The 18,274-nt window shown below is 34.0% G+C and overlaps 2 protein-coding genes across 2 annotated transcripts; both read left to right on the top strand.

Moving 5' to 3' along the window:
* The first annotated feature begins 2,676 nt into the window (after positions 1-2,676).
* Positions 2,677-4,395, top strand: LOC107810864 (uncharacterized). The gene is made up of 4 exons (XM_075218793.1): positions 2,677-2,965; positions 3,140-3,229; positions 3,402-3,748; positions 3,952-4,395. Exons 1-4 carry the CDS (start codon positions 2,677-2,679, stop codon positions 4,393-4,395), a joined length of 1,170 nt encoding a protein of 389 aa, XP_075074894.1.
* A 7,728-nt stretch (positions 4,396-12,123) lies between these two features.
* On the top strand, positions 12,124-16,708 carry LOC107828282 (purple acid phosphatase 2-like; the record flags this gene model as incomplete). The annotated part of the gene is given in 8 exon segments (NM_001326197.1): positions 12,124-12,591; positions 13,205-13,405; positions 13,544-13,655; positions 14,226-14,455; positions 15,191-15,329; positions 15,725-15,945; positions 16,077-16,198; positions 16,294-16,708. Coding segments are annotated over 8 exon segments (1,413 nt in total). The 3' UTR covers positions 16,493-16,708.
* Positions 16,709-18,274: the final 1,566 nt, after the last annotated feature.

Genomic DNA, 18,274 nt, shown 5'->3' with positions numbered 1-18,274 from the left:
GACACCCTAAAATCTCCCAAGTGGCGACTCTGAAATAAATAAGCAAATCCCGTTTCTATTGTCCTTTAATTGGAAAAAACTCCCTTGCGCCCTCGCGGGTGCGTAAAAAGGAGGTGTGACAATACACATTTGATATAAATATGATACATATGTGATACACAATGTGATACACCTATTATTTTTCATGTTCATCTTGTACTTCGAATTTTCAATTCAAACCACCACAAAACTCCACCAAATCATCTCAAAATTGAGATTCAAGCTCCTTAAGATGCAACCAATCTATTCTAATAACACCCACTCAAAAGAAAGTAAAAATTTGTTCTTTTTTTGTCTACAAATATCTAATTGACTAATATTGATAATATTTGGCTAATATTAATAATATTTTATGAATTGAATAATTTTTGTAATAAACTACTTATAAATGGACAGTATTTTTCCTTAAATTAAAGAAAACTTTTCGCAACAGAACACTTCCAATTTTTTTTCTTTTTAATTAAGAAAAAAGAACTTTGCTAGAAAACGACGGTCCAATATTACTATTACTACTCATATAATCGGCCAACGAGTCAACCACCAACTTATACTTTACGGCACAAATAGCAATAATTGCAAAAAGAAGTAAAAGGGTGCAAGTTGCTTTTATAGGTGGGACAGCCTTAAGAACGTGAGTAAACGCCAGTAAAGGAATTCGTTTCAACGAAATTTTTTGAGATCCCACACATTTGACAATTGAAATTCCACTCAAATTTTGCCCGATTTAAGCTTTATTAATAGACTTGTAAGTTGATGTTAATTTACATATTTTTTATTTATTTGGGTTTGAGACTAACTATGTTTAGCTCAATTAATATATGAAATTCAACTAATAGGCTTAAGGAGTAGTCTTGTTATTTAATTGTATAGATTTTCGTTTAAAAAGATTTGATTCTCCCTCCTAAACCAAACGTGAACCTCTCCTGAAAACTTTCCTTTTTTCCTTTTCTATGACAGTGTGATTAGGAGTAACAATTTGAGCTCAAACCTATTTTATCCGCTCAAGGTTTGGCTGGTCATTGACTCGCCTATTTGTTGAACTCAACCTATCTTCACCTAATTCATTTAAGGAATTTTTACCTATTTATATCATATATCAAATTTTATTACCAAAAATATTCATAATTTGTTATTTATCCGTGTAGTCCACACTTTTACTACAAATTATATACCAATCCAAAAATAGGTAGATTTTGCCATTAAAAAAGCCCTAAAATGAAGGCACCAGATCTGATGTGATTCTGTCAACGATTTTATTCGAATTTTGAAACTGAAGGAGATCTCTCTTCCTGATGAAGGCACCAGATCTGATGAAGGCACCAGTTGCGTAATTCTCTCCTTCCTCAACAGAAAGAGATCTCTCTTCTCTCACTCAACTACATTTCTAAAAAAACGCAAGCTACTGAAGCTCAATACAAATTGTAGAATACAAAATTTCTCTTCGTCGATATCAGTACTCAAATTGTAGAAACTATATCTGTTCTTCGTCTTTTTTCCTATCAACTACACGAAATCATGTCAAAAATCCCAATAATGCTGAAATCGAATGGTAATTGGGATAACTATGGCAGATTTAGAGATTTTGAAGTTGATGCCATTGTGGTAGATGATAATGCAAGCTACGGAATTCTCAGTTCTACAATTGCAGAACAATTATCGATTGATATATCGGATAAAATTATAGAAATCAAATACATTGTGAACGAGAATTGTCCTCCAATGGAGATTAGGAATGTTATAGGGGTTCGTGTGTACATGAAAACCAAAAAGGAGAATAAAAACTTAGGTTCGTATCCTTTATGTATAAGCGTAAGAGATTTCAATATGGAATTGGCAATCAACAATGAAAGCACCAGTGCAGGTATGTTTGATTCGACATTGCAGAGAGTTATGGTGTTACTATGTTATCTACAATATTACTACAATTACCTACAATTAAACTACAAAGCTCACATAGTACTGAAAAGGATAAAGCAATGTTGCTTTCAAAATTATCTACATAGAAACTACATTTATGAATTTATTGTTTGCAGGTTCGTCTGGATCCCTAAACTTACTTGAATTTCCATCCTTACCAGCTATAGAGGAATATCAAAGTGAAATAATAACTGAATCTACGCAAACATATATTGAAGAAGGACAAGTTTATCAGGACAAGCAAACAGTAACTGCTGCAATGAAGAATTATTCAGTGATGCACAAGTTCCAGTTCAGAGTAAAAAGATCTAGTCATAGAAGGTATATAGTTATTTGTGGATAATATATCAGCAAAATCAGTGTATGATTGAAGATAGGTGGGTTTTATAAATTGTAGTCAGTTTGTAGTTAATTGTAGTTTTTCATAAATTTGTGTAAATATTGTATTTCTTTTGTAGCTACTGGCTTATATGTGTTGCTGAAAGCTGTAAATGGCATTTCAAGGCAACGTCAATTAATGATTCGGCAATGTTCAAGATAAGAAGTTTCAGCCGTCAACACACATGCTGCCTAATGGACGAAACATTCATACAGCGCAAACGTACTGCAGCAGTACTTGGTAGCATGGTCGTTCCAAAGTATTGTGATCCTAAAACTGTTTACACACCAAAGGACATACAAACTGACATGTTATCCGAACATGGACTGAACCTAAGCTACATGCAAGCATGGAGAGCAAAGGAAAAAGCTTTACAGTTTTTGAGAGGGAATCCGTGTGACTCCTACAACAAATTACCCAAATATTTTTATATTCTTGAGAAGAATTATCCTTGTTCTGTTGTTAAATTGAAGAAGGCAGCAGATGATTGCTTCTTATACGCATTTGTTGCTCTTTGTACATCAATAAATGGTTGGCAACATTGTAGGCCGGTAGTAGTGGTTGATGGGACATTCTTAAAGTCAGCCTACAAGGGGATTATGCTGACAGCAAGCACCATGGATGCAGCAGGTAAATAATGGAATAATTTTGTACTTATTTTGTAGACAGTCTTTAAAATGCAGTTAAATTGTAGTTATGTTGTAGTTATTTTGTAGTTATATAAAAGAATGTAGTTAACTTGTCTATATTCTCAATATATATTGTAGTTGTTATTTAATCATATTTTATGTCTTAAAAATGTAGGTACTATTTTTCCCTTGGCATATGCTGTGGTTGATTCTGAAAACGGCGTGTCTTGGAAGTGGTTCTTTGAGCAATTCAAGGAGGCATATGGTGAAAGACCTTCAATGTGTTGTTTCAGATAGGCATGAGAGTATACTGAAGGCAACATCAGTTGTCTATCTGGACATGGCACACTACTCTTGCATGTGGCATATATGGACAAATATAAGGTCAAAATTCAAGAAGAGACATCTACAATTACATGAATTGTACTTTGCTACAGCACGGTCATACACTCTGGATGAATTTAATGAAAGGATGTTGAAGATTGAAAAGGTAGACCTGCGTGTAAAGTCTTACCTATATGATATTGGCTATCATAGATGGTCAAGAGTACATGCAACGGTGAATAGAACTTTTACTATGACGTCAAACATTGCCGAGTCGTTGAATGCTGTAACAAAAGACGCAAGAGAACTGCCAATATTTGATATATTTGAGTATATAAGGACTCTTCTTGAACGTTGGACAAAAGAAAAGTTATCGAAGGCAAAGGGTACTTTCACATACCTTGGTCACAAATACAACAAAGAATTGGAAGACAACAGTACATTATCTCAGAAACTAAGGGTAAGATATTTTTTTTGGTGCAGTAGAATCAAAAAAGTACTAGCTGCAGTGTTTCCAGATTGTAGTTAAACTGTAGTCAAATTGTCGGTAATAATAGTTTGTAGATGAGCTGTAATATATTTGTTGCTGATTTGTAGGTAAATTGTTGATAATCCATTTTAATGATTGATGTATTATTATTTCTGTTTGGTCTTCAATTGTAGGTGAGGGCTTCAACAAATCATATACATACTGTGTTAGATGGTGTGAAGCGGTACATTGTGTGTCTAGAAAACAAGAAATGTAGCTGTGGACAATTCCAACTTGATGAACTTCCATGTGCGCATGCTTTGACAGCATTAAGGCATAGGAATGAAACATACGAAAACTATTGCTCTCCGTATTACACAAGGAAGAGCCTTCTGCTTACCTATGAAATGCCAGTAAATCCTCTTCCTGATGAAGGTAAATGGGATGTGCCACAACATATTTTGGATGAGGTAGTAAAGCCACCGGCGGGAGATAAAAGGCAGCCAGGGAGACCTCACAAGGAAAGATATAAAACATTTGATGAAATAAAGTCAAAGAAATACAATGTGTCATGTGGCAATTGTGGAGGTGAAGGGCATAACAAAAGAACTTGCAAGAATGCGCCGAAAAAAAAATGAATATCATGTAGTTAGAATAGTTATTCAAAATAAATGTTAGTGAGCTCAAATTATCGGATTTTCTTGTGTAATTGTTTAAGTTTTTGAAGATGAATAAGAAGTATAAACATCAATTTGTGTATCTGCACTATTTATGTTTTTATGTATTCTGTCAAGCATCTAAAGTTGTCTTTTTTTATAGAATAGTTAAACTTTAATATTTACTGTATACAAAAAAACTGATATTAATAAAGAATGCATTCAACGTAAATTGTATCCAGATTGTAGTGAATATGTAGTTTAACTGTGTTAGAACTGTAGTCCTGTTATTCATATGTAGAGGAGTTGTAGTTAAAATGTAGTTTAACGTAGTTTAAATGTAGATAAATTGAATTTTTTGATAAACCTTGTTGATAAAAGATGGCTAAATTATTTATATGATTCCTGTATTTATTTTATCTTTATGATGTGTAACAAATGACAGTTATATACAGATATTACTTGGCACTTGAAGGTATTTATAAAAATAACTTGAAGATTAAAGTCAAATTGTAAGACAAAGCTGTTGCTGTAAAAATGTAATCAGAGTACTCGAGTATAATGTAATCAACAAAAAGTGTTGTAGAAAACCAAAACGACATATTTCCTACATTGTTTTCCAATTCAACTACCAAATTTCACAGACCAAACTAGGAACACAATAGTCTATTTCTTCTTTCGTTGCACTCTAGTCCTCTCGTTTTTTGCCGGAGCACCCTTCCTCTTTGCTAGCCTGCCAGTACCTCACTCTCACTGATTGACCCATCTTCTTGCTTCTTTGTTGCATAGTCCCACAGTAGAGCTCCATGGCGTCTACGGTGTTGGTCAATAACAGAAAGATCTTCCTTTGGGATTGCCAAATCTCCAAGGCTAACATACTCCGCAAATGCAGCCACAAATACACCACAATCGCTGCATAAGATGAGAATTTTTAGTTATATAACAAATGATTAAAATAAAATAATTAAACATATAGAAAGGGAGATTATTTTTTTACACTGAGCCTTCCTTTTGTTGTGGAATCTCAGCAACCATCCATTGTATGTCGAGAGGGTCCGTAACTGGTTTCTCGATGTATGCCTTTGTGGTCTTGAAGTTAATGTCTTTACGTTTACCATAGAAACTAGTGCATGACAAATACAACGGGATAATGATTGAAAACTTGTCAACCAATGTCTCAACTGTTTTATGACGGTTTGCTCTCACCATGGAATCATAAACATAAAGTTGTCTGTCCTTTATGTCAAAAACTAGCAACAACCAATGGAAGTTCTCTACAAGGTTCACAGGTATGAGCACATAGTCAACAAGATCCCAGACAACATTAGCAAGAATTCTGTACCCAGGAATATATTCTCCAACATCATCCTCGGGTTTAACAACCGAATACCTTTGTTCCGGTGGAGAACTTATGAACTTGTCATAGATTCTTTCAATCTTTGTCTTGAACAAGCAATCCGTGGTTGTGAACCTAGTATTATTGTTGGGGCCATATTTGCCTCTTTTTCGCAGATAATACATAATAACATCAATGTGCTGCCAAAATAGAATAAACATATACAATAAGCTACGGTGTAACCACACTTGTCTACAAAACAGCTACAGATTAACTACAATTTGAATTTATTAAAAACTCTAACAGATTGCTGCAAATTAGCTACACTATAACTACAAAAATATAACAGTTAGTCCAAGTACCTCACAAAATGTAATTTAATTGTAGTTTGTATGAACCATAGTGAACAAGTACTATATGTACAATTGACCCATCAGACTACAAAACAAGTACACATTAACTATATTTATGCACTGTCTACATTTATTCACTATACAGAGGAACAAATGAAACATACCACCTAACTTAAGGTCCCAATAATCAGCAAGTTCAACCTACAGTTAATATTAATAGGCACAATCACAAGCTTTACAATATTACTACAAGGTAACTACAGTTGTGGTACACAGAGATTCCAAGTCAGTCAAAAGTACCAAAATTCCAGTTTGTACATACAATCATCATCACATATGATACATAAGGTCCATAAAAAGCAAAATTTCACAGCTGAGACATAAATATAGTAACATATATATGTTGTCTACAATATTACTACAATTACACATCATAGCTGAAAAATAAACTACACAGCTGAAGACAAAATAGATATTGTGAATGATTCTGTTCTTTATACTTACTGTGTTATTGATGACTTGTTCGGGGTGAGCAAGGGCATAAAACCAGTCCTTATCAATCTTTTCACAACCAAAATCCAACCAGGGCTTGATTTGGTTATCCTTCTTGGAAAAGTAATATTTCCTCCTGTAATAACAAAAAAATATCAAATACAAAAAATTGACAAAATGAATTACAATTTTAAAGTATAAAAATGGTGAACAGACAGTGTAAAATGAAGCATTCATACCTCCTAGATACTTTATCACTACGAATGTATAACCAGTTGGTGAACCTTTCTGTCAATTCGGGATCTACATTTTCACCTATGACACTTCTGAAGGGGTGCTTGAGGTAAAAAAATTTAGGTCCAACAGATGTGCTGCCTCCAGAACTATACAAAGATGTGAAAGTGATCGTGCATGTTTTCCCGGTTGCCTGGTTCTACCGGGATGAACAGGGGTTGATTCATCTGGTATGGGCTCGCCATACATGACCAACTGTGATAAGTTTTCTGGCAGCTCAAAGTCATCCAATGTCAAACCTTTGTTGTCAATGCCTTCAGGAACAACTTTTTTATCAATGCCATCAGGAACAACTTCAGTCACAGTCACACCGTGAATTGGCGACTGTGGAACTTCACCTTCTGTAGATAAGTGTAGATCTATGTAGTTATGAACAGTATTATGGAGTTATAGAGAATATAAAGAATATATTACCTACTTGTTGTGCCTCAGCTACTTCATCAATTACTGGTTCTTCCTCAATATTTCCTTGTAGATGTTCTGCTGAAACTTCATCTTGAATGAATAATTGGAAATGAGAATTGTAGATATATGTAGGAATATGTAGTTAAGGTGTAAATTATTAAAATTTTGCATAAAAATCTTATTGTAATGAAGGAATGGTTCTGTACCTGCTTTATATGCCTCAGCTGCTTCTTGGAAGTCAGGATATAAGTCAACATGTGGTTGAAAAATGTTCTGGAGAAATTGTAGCTGCAACACATAGTAAAAAAATGATTAGTATAATTAAATAATACTGTCTTGAAATTTGTAGATATGTATGTAGGAATTTTGTAGATACCTGTATTGCTTGTGCTTCCATGCAGTTGATCACCAGCATTGAACTGGAATTGCTGGTTTTTCTCTCCTTGATGTTGGTAATTATTTTTTGTTGAACTACCAGCAAACTACAATTTTGGGGAATATTTGAGACTACTTTATTCATATGTCTTAATTAGTCTTAGTACAAAATTATATGTAAATTCTTACCTTTGACTCGTCAAAATCAAACCTCTTGTTTATCACATTCACAACACTCTTCAAAGATTGATCTATGAACTCTCGAAGGCTTGAGAGTTCCTCAAAAACAGCCTTCCTAAAGGCATCTAACTTTTCATCAACCTAAAAATTAAATATATAATTAGTTGGTAATCTTATTCTAACTGCTACAGTTACACTACAATTCAACAAACTATAACTGTTATAGATTTATACCACAAATTCACTACAATGTATAACATACTATAATTGTTATGTAATGAAGTCAAAATGTAGCAAATTATGTCAATATATTGTAGTTATTCATAATACCTGCACAATCCCCTTTTCCAACTTCATGAGCTTGCTACTGACAGATTCAATGTCCTCTTGACAATCTGTATATTTGGGTTCAAATGATGGAGAAGCAGCAGTTGGAACATGTGATGGTTGAGCACCATGTTCATCTTCATATTGAATCTTGTCTGGCAGATTAAGCACTCCAAGCTCTTCTCCAGATTCAATCATGTTTGTGAACTGAATGATGAAAATAACAGTTAATTCAAGTGACAAAAAAATGTAGATTCAATGTAGTTATTATGAATGTAATTGTAGCATCATACAAAAGTGGAAAAAAATACCTTGATCCACTCAGGCTTGATCATCTTCTCTTCAATTGCAGTTAACCAAATCTGCCCCTTTGTAGCTGACCATCTTAAAATGCGAGGTATAGATTCAGAACATCTCGTAGCAAGCTCGGTGCTGACGGACGAGCAACACTCATATAGCCACACTTGCAAGGCTAATGAGCATCCCCGTATCAGATAAGAATGTACTTGGGGATTAAGACGATGTCGGACAGATTCAATAACCTGCTTGAAAGATTTGATACCCCATGGGTATGACTCAAAATTACCAGATTCTATTAGAAAGAACATAAACTTGTCTATGAAAGTCACATGGTTTTTATCAGAAGGACAAACAAAAAATTCCAACATATAAAGAATGCACAACTTCACCGCATTCACATTGTTTGCCCATGCTTTATTAGTCACTACAATTTTCAAATACCATTTCTCAACCCTTTCTTTGTTCGGAAAATATGTATTCATTAAAGGGCTAACATAGGTGGAAGTGTAACCATAGTCTAAAAATTTATTCACACAATTAAGACCAGTTATCACCCCAAATTCTCTCAAGGAAAAATTCAATTTTTCTCCCTTAAATAGTACTGAAAAATATGAGTCAGTAGACTTTGTCAATTCATACTTCATCAGAAGATGAAGTGATTGATTTTGCATACAGATTGTGGGGAGACCTAATAAGTAACCAAAACAAGTTTTTTTGAAAACCCTTAAAGCATTCAGAGAGAGTAAAGCTTGTATCTGGCTAGGTATGCTAGGATCACACAAACTGTGGAATCTAAGCACACCATAATCAACATTTTGTTGTGCAAAGTAAGGTCCATTCTGTAGAAAATATAAAATTAATGAACATTAGTAGTTTGCATAAAAAGGAAGCAGTAATCTACATATAACTACATGACAAATACAAAATATAACTAGAAGAAGAATAGCCTACCCACACCTATAACTACAAAACAATAACAGAAGAACAATGCACGTGTAAACATTATCTACAGGATGTAACAGTTACTTCAAGTATCTCACATAAATGTAGATTAACTGTAGTTAGAATGAAGTTAAATATATGAGCTATACAGGCTACAATAAAAAATATCATATCTACAATTTAACCATCAGACTACACATCAACTACAAACTAACTATATTTATACACTGTCTAAGAGTCACAGTTCCAATTAACCTACAAAATTGAGACAAAGAATCTACAAAATAGTTACTTCAAGTATCTCACATAAATGTAGATTAACTGTAGTTAGAATGAAGTTAAATATATGAGCTATACAAGCTACAATAAAAAATATCATATCTACAATTTAACCATCAGACTACACATCAACTACAAACTAACTATATTTATACACTGTCTAAGAGTCACAGTTCCAATTAACCTACAAAATTGAGACAAAGAATCTACAAAATTAGGACAACACCACATTTTACCAAAATACACTTGAACAATCAAAGAAGAACAATGCACGTGTAAACATTATCTACAGAATGTAACAGTTACTTCAAGTAACTCACAAAGTGTAGATTAATTGTATTTAGAATGAAGTTAAATGTAGCAGCAATACAGGTTGCAATGAAAAATACCATCTCTACAATTTAACGATCAAACTACAAATCAACTACAAACTAACTACAGTTATAGACTGTCTAATAATCACAGTTCCATTAAACCTATAAAATTGCGACAAATAATCTACAAAATTAGGACAATACCACATTTGGCCAAAAAACACTTGAACACTAAATTAACACTTGAACAACAGATTTTTACAACCAAAATCAAACTACAAAACAGTGAGGAAACATAAATAGTGTTTACCTTTATTGAAATTTTTTGGTGAACCAATTTTGGTACTTTTTTTGAGGGTTTCTTCTTTTTTGGTTTTGATGAAGAAGGAGAGACCTTAGGTTTTTTCACAGATGGAACTTTGGGGGAATCATCTACAAAATCGTCATCTACACTCAACTCTTTCCCCTTGCGTTTGAGTTGTTTCTCGACTAGTTTATCAACTCCACCAGCATCAACATCGTGCAAATGCTTGCTTCTCATTTCCGCACGAATTTGTCTAGGAGATGAAATACCAGTATTTTGTTCACTTGCATGCGTCGATTGTGGGGTTTTGGGTGGTGATTTTAGTGTTAAAACACCCAAATCAAAGGTTGGAATATCAGCTAATATAGCTTTTGATGATTTTTTTTGGGGAGTGTTGGTTTTTTCATGATTTAGGAGTTGAAGACAAAGATGGAAGTGAATTCAAATCGTGGGGGATACAACTGAAGGTAATTAAGTGGAGAATAAAGTGATGGTAATTGTGGGTGAGAAGAGATTGTACGAGAATGGGGGAAAAACTGAAGGTAAATCGTGGGGGGGGAGGAGAGAGAGGCGGGTAAACGAAATAACGTGAAAATACGGTCCTAAAATCACGCCTACAATAAATGAAGGAATAATTATACCCTTAATTTGAATTATGGTATATAAATGGTAATTTGGTATGCTTAAATGTAATTAACACAATCCTTAAACAATGAAGGTAATAAGGTTTGATATATGGTATAGATAGGTAAAAATCCCTTCATTTAAGTCCAGTTTTAATTTTTAGCTTAAATTGATTCACGAGTAATTTTGCTAAAATATCTTTAAAATATTTTTTTTTGTTTGATATATTATATATGACCATAAAAAAAATTTATTTGATAATTAAATAATTCATAAGAAAATAATACACATTAATTAAAGTTTGGTAAGAGTTGGGTTGGGTTCAACTTGATCCAACTCATCTCAATTCAAGTTACTTTTGGGGAACAATGACTCGCCCATTTATTGATTCAATCCATTTTGACCTGCCCAAAATCATTTCAGTCCGCCCATCCAACACCTATAAGTGTGGTTAACGTATGCGCCTCTCAATTAATTTGTTGGGATGAGTATTTTATTATTTCACCAACACATGGACGTAACAATTTAATATCGACTACTCTATTAGATTTATCTAGAGGTGGCAAAATGGTCAAAAGAAAACAGTTATCTACCCATATTATCTATCAAAAAATGGATTGGATAATTAACCATTTCAGAACGGGTCGAATTGGATAAAGAACCATGTTATCCACTTAAAAATGGTTAACCAAATGGATAACTAATGTGTTTAACTTTTATATTTGTAAAGATTCAAATTGGGGTTCCTCAAGTTTGGAAGACTAGTAATTCTCTCATAAGTGATCATATTTAAGAAGTCATGGATAATATGGATATCCATATTATCCGCCGGATAAACCTGTTCTTTATCCATTTCAAATGCGGGTCAGATCAGATAATTTATCGCTTTTTAAATTACCTATTTTGACATGTTCATATCCAACCGGATCCGCCCGTTTTACACCCCCTAGATTTATAGAATCATTTTGTATGGCTGGAACCTCTCTTGGTTTAAGATGATCCGCCTCGTGCGGAGGGCACAAGCACAAGCACATTATTTCAAACGACGTATCTAATGTGATATACACCGAATTTCTCGTTAGTTGAGAAGTCAACTCAATTTATTGTAGCTTAGGAATTACTATATATATATATGATCATACTGTTTCTTCATTCTTTTTCTGGTTTTCCTCTCAATTTATTGTCGTTTATGAATTACTATATATATCATCATAGTTTTTCTTCATTATTTTTCTGGTTTTCCCACTCGTTTACATGTGAAATCTCAGATAAACCCCAATCCAAATGTCGATTGTCGACTACTTAAATCGTTGACTTGATACTTATCGTACAAAATCAGAATATTCCCCGTAATTCTAGACGTATATCCTTCGAATACTGGTATCTAAAAATACTCCTTGGATACATATATATATATATATACGACCTCCTATAATGTGAAAGTTGTGTTTTTGGTGTGCAAAAATGGGTGTGTCAAAAATGGAGTTTTTCGGGCGTTGCATCGTTCTTGTTCTGGGTTTACTTCTCAACGAGTCACTTTTATGCAATGGTGGAGTTACCAGTAGTTTTATTAGGAAAGTTGAGAAGACAGTCGATATGCCTCTTGATAGTGATGTCTTCCGTGCCCCTCCTGGTTACAATGCGCCTCAACAGGTATGTTTAAAGTGACGGTCGTTTTCTATTTTCGATATGTTTTTTTTTTCAGTTAAAGATTTTAACGAACACCTTTGCTGCATTATAGAGCTTTTAACGAACATCTTTGATGCATTATAGAGCTTGCTATGAAGTGTTAATTTTTTTATGTATATCTTGATGCACTTTTCACTTTTGATTTTCTGTTTAATTTAATGGGATTCACTGTTCCCTTTTTACTTTATGATTTTGTTAATGGGCTAGAGGGGCCAGAAGAAAAGTAGATATCTTTGCCAGACAAAAACGTAGTGGATATTTTTGGGACAGAGGAGGCTGATCCACAATTTAAAATTGATAGGTTTCAACCTTAAAGTTGTTAGCAATGAACTCATTGTACTCTTGAAATTGAAATTACTCAAAATTGAATATTTTGTCAAAATATTAGTAGTTTTTCACATAAAATAAGTGTAGAAAATACTGAGTTCATATTAACCCATTGGACAAATGATGCAACCGCCTCTGCTCTCGGATAGTGTACAAAGTTTTATAAAGTGTATCAAGTTCTGTTTATGCTTGTCTCATTCATGGAATTTGGTTTATTTGCTAATTGATTCTGTTTGGGGTTTTGTATAAGGTTCACATAACACAAGGAGATCATGAGGGAAAGACCGTAATTGTTTCATGGGTGACTATGGATGAACCTGGTTCAAGTACAGTCCTATATTGGAGTGAGAAAAGCAAGCAAAAGAATACGGCCAAGGGAAAGGTTACAACCTACAAATTTTATAACTACACTTCTGGTTACATCCATCACTCCACTATTAGGCATTTGGAGGTGAACATTCATTCTTCCCTTCCTTTTTATTATTTCTGGGGGTAATTTTGGCTCCTTGCTCATTGTTATTCATGGTAAACTATTTAACCCTCTGAGATTATGTTGAAACTTACAATGGATGTAATATTTCTTTTGCAGTTCAATACCAAATACTACTATAAGATTGGGGTTGGGCACACGGCGCGAACCTTCTGGTTTGTAACTCCTCCACCAGTCGGGCCTGATGTACCCTATACATTTGGTCTTATAGGTAACAATTTCAACCAAATCATTGCTGTTGGAACTTCTTAGAGCTTGCTTAGGTTATATTACCCAAGCTTTGAGGTTTCATTTATACTATAATAAAGACAGAGGCGGATCCAGGATTTAAATTATATGGGTTCAATTTTAATATTTTTCACATTGAACCCATTATAATATGGGTTCATATCTACTATTTTTGCAATTTTAGTAAATTTTTACATACAAATTTTGACTCCGCATAGAAAGTTATGGGCATGTTGATATACTATTTACAATATAATCTAGACCCTGCATCTAAGCTTTGAGAGATAACGTACTCTCTAGTTAATTGTGTGAAACAGCATATTCACAGCATATTTCTGAAAGGGAGGAGTGTTATCATTTGCATGTAGCATAAACATTGTTACATGGACGTCATACATACAATATACTTCTCCTTAAGTGCAAATCTTGAACGCAGCACAATGCAAACTTCTTTGCATACTTACAAAGGAAAAGGAAAATAATAGATAAAAAACATTGATGTTGTTGTTAGCATTTGTGTTCCATTTCTCAGTCGACCTGCATTTCATTACAGGGGATCTTGGTCAGAGTTTCGACTCAAACAAGACACTCACACATTATGAATTAAATCCAATCAAGGGACAAGCAGTGTTGTTTGTAGGTGACCTATCTTATGCTGATAACTATCCTAATCATGATAATGTAAGATGGGATACATGGGGAAGATTTGTAGAGAGAAGTACTGCTTATCAACCTTGGATTTGGACTGCAGGAAATCATGAGATAGATTTTGCTCCTGAAATTGTAAGTGATACTGAACTAGTTCTCTTCCTGCTTAAATTGACTTCTAGTATATTTCATGGATGCTTTGAGCTATTATTTTCAGCTAGATGTAAATTTTTACTGACGGCAAACTGCGAAATATTAGCTCATTCTGGACCTTCATCCCATTAAACAGAAACTGTGTGTTAACACACTCTTGTTTAAGTGGATGAACCGAAAGAATATTTAGTTGCTCGAATTCAACAGTCTTCACAATAATTAGTTTATCTTAGCTCAGCCAGAGATTCTGCTCTCTACTGCTAGTTTGAGTATATTGAGTATGTTGAACCTGGCATCTCTGTCTACAACAGCAGCAACAACATACCCAGTATTATCCCACACTGTGGGGTCTGGAGAGAATAGTGTGTACACAGACCTTACCCCTACCTTGTGAGGATAGAGAGGTTGTTTCCAATTTGGCATCTCTGTCTGTTCAACAAAAAAATAAGAGAGAAAAGACATTTGCTCAGCTTTGCAAAAGAAATGGCATGAGATTCATCTCGCATGCAACATTACAAAATATTCAGAGTGACTAATAATGAGCAAGCATCCACACCTTAGAGGACCGATATGGTTATATAGTTAATTAATTGAGCTCCGGAGCAAAAAAGACTGTTTGTGCTTTTCCATTCTTCTAATGTTATACTTTTTGATGTCCTAGATTTTAGATAGTTTTGTACTGGATTTTTGATGAATACATCCTAATACTGCCTGCAGGGGGAAACAAAGCCTTTCAAGCCCTACACTCATCGGTATCATGTTCCATATAGAGCATCAAACAGTACATCTCCCTTGTGGTATTCAGTCAAGCGAGCTTCAGCATATATCATCGTTTTATCCTCATATTCTGCATATGGTAAGGATATGGCATTCTTTGAGTAATACGAGATTCAATTATGCACTGGTGTTTGCTCTTTCTTTCTCTCTCCTTTAGCATGGACATAGAAGTATTCGACCAGAAAAAATGATCAACAGTCTGCTGCTTTTCCAGTTCTTGAAGAATGTCCTCTTCTAACATGCATCTTAAGAGACAAGAGTAGCTTTAGTATAGTATCAAATTTCAGTCAAGAGTCATAATGGCATTTTATTGATGTCTAACTTTTGTTCACATCCACCATGCTTCCCAATAATATGTGAGTGCATTTTCTTGGTCTCTGATAAAGATTATTCAGGAGAGGCAATTACTTTGAAAGTTCAGGACCATTGATTTGTCTATTTTCTCTAAGTTCCTTTTCTCTTTCCAATTATTAGGTAAATACACTCCTCAATACAAATGGCTTGAGGAAGAGCTACCAAAAGTTAACAGGACCGAGACTCCATGGCTGATTGTTCTAGTACATTCTCCATGGTATAACAGCTACAACTATCACTACATGGAAGGGGAAACCATGAGAGTAATGTATGAACCATGGTTTGTAAAGTACAAAGTGGATATTGTTTTTGCAGGTCATGTTCATGCTTATGAGCGAACGGTATGCACAAATCACAGAGTTCTTTTTTCTTTTCATTTGATCTTTAAACATCTCACCGAGTTCGATGTAGCTGCAGTGAGAATCGTAGTGGCAATTCTTATAAAAAGATCTAATTTTCTATTGTATTTCAGGAACGGATATCTAATGTGGCCTACAACGTTGTCAATGGAGAATGCACTCCTATTCGTGATCAGTCTGCCCCAATTTATGTAACTATCGGAGATGGAGGAAATTTGGAAGGCCTCGCCACCAAGTAAGATTAATCCAATTCTAGAAATTTGTTGTATCTTTTGAACTTGTGCTTGTGTCAGAGAACTAATAATCAGATATCTTCTATTCTAATTTCAGCATGACAGAGCCACAACCAGCTTACTCTGCGTTCCGAGAGGCCAGTTTTGGACATGCCACTCTTGCTATCAAGAATAGAACTCATGCTTATTATAGTTGGCACCGTAATCAGGACGGATATGCTGTGGAAGCTGATAAGATATGGGTTAACAATCGTATTTGGAATCCAGTTGATGAGTCCATGGTAACCAAATCGTGATGATATACAAGAGATTTTCTTTCATTTTCCTCGTCAGCATTGTGTAATTGATGCCTTGGTCTGTAACGAATAAATTTCGTCATTTCAGGCTCTTGCTGTTTCATAATGTGTACAATGTCCATCCTGGGATGTGGGAGAGGCCTTATGAGGAAAACAAAATAATGTCGTAAAAGAAAATTGAAGGATTTATATTACTTCATAGTTACTCACTTCTCCAAACGTGAATGTGGTTGAGGAGGTCAAATTTGAGTTGCAAACGTAATTCTAAGCCTTGCACTTGCGGATGTGTTTCTAAATGAGACATACAGAGGCAAAGCAAGCTGTTGTGTGCACAGTTTCCATATGTAGCTGGTCACATAGAATGTGTTAACAAAACATATCTGTAAGGTAGAAAAGGCAATATCAGGGTACTAAGTGACAAAATTATCCATTCATTCTTGCATGAAATCCAAGTAGTCCTTCACGTTATACTACAAGCTACAATATAATTGCCTATTTCCCCTTTACATTGTTAGCATCTAAAAGTTATTGTCAACCAATAGTTCAAAGATGTCGAAACAAAAACTAAACTTTTTGGCTATCTTCTCAACATCTGAACTTGTCAATTCTGGTCAACGTCCAGAGAAATGGTCAAAAAGGAAAATTGAATTTATTTGAAATGACACCAGATATGGCTGTTATTTAGGAATTACCTCATATGTTATGAATTTTAATTTTCTAGTTTTTTTTTCGGACACAAATGTCCTGAATTGTCATGAAATTAAAATTTTTAGTCAAAATTCTCAAGTAAGTACTCCCTCCGGCCCAAAATAAGTGATTTTTTTGTTGTTTTCACACAGATTAAAAAATTCATCTTTTAACATTAATTAACAATAAAATTGACCATATTAACCTTTACTATTTCTTTACATAAGCATTCCTAACACATACTCCAACACTATTAACTCTAAGGGCAACGTAGGAAAAAAATAATTAATTCATTATTGAAATCTGGAAAAATCCCTTATTTTGAACCACAAAAAAAAGCCAAAAAATCACTTATTTTGGACCGGAGGAATACTAGCTAATCCTAAACAGAAGCCCTAAGAATAGTTGTTTGTGCACTTCCCCAAGAAATTGGTTGGATTTGATTTTAAGTTGTATTGGAAGAATTAGTTTTGAAAGTAATGAAAATTAAAACTATTATTGAAGTTCTAAAACCTCGTAAATGGTTTTAGATGATTGCAATTTAAGGAAAAATGAAGAAGGAAGGAAAGTAAAGGATGGAGATGCAATTTTTAGGAAAAAATTTGGTATTCGAAAACCCTTTGTTTTTGTCTTTCAACTCCCCAAATGTTATTGCAATTGTTCGACTTAAATTCCTTTTTCTAGATTTGGAACGACGCATCAGTGTTTTAAAAGGCGGAGCGTTTTAATTACTATTAGGCGAGGAGCACATCCCGAGGCATGGGGTGTAAGTCTCATAGATCTTTAAATTTATTAATTTATAAATTAATAAAATAACATAACAACATAAAAATATAGGAAGTACATTACAAGTTTAAGAAAATTACAAATAATTAAAAAAGCTCATGAAAAATAGAATTTCTAGCATGTTTTTATCGGCATAAACAATCAATAATAATAATTTTACTACGAAATAAAAATCAATTATAATGTCTTAAATTTCAAATATAAAAAAATCAAAATATCTAACTTGTTATTTCTTGCTATCGGTACTCCATTCATATTCGTATTGCTATTTTCGATTTAGTTTTCTAATTATTTATCTTGCTATTACTT

The sequence above is a fragment of the Nicotiana tabacum genome, chromosome 7 (assembly GCF_000715075.1).
Source record: "Nicotiana tabacum cultivar K326 chromosome 7, ASM71507v2, whole genome shotgun sequence".
Taxonomy (NCBI): Eukaryota; Viridiplantae; Streptophyta; class Magnoliopsida; order Solanales; family Solanaceae; genus Nicotiana; species Nicotiana tabacum.
The sequence above is the reverse complement of the archived record's forward strand: the minus strand, read 5'-3'. Positions and strand labels throughout refer to the sequence as shown.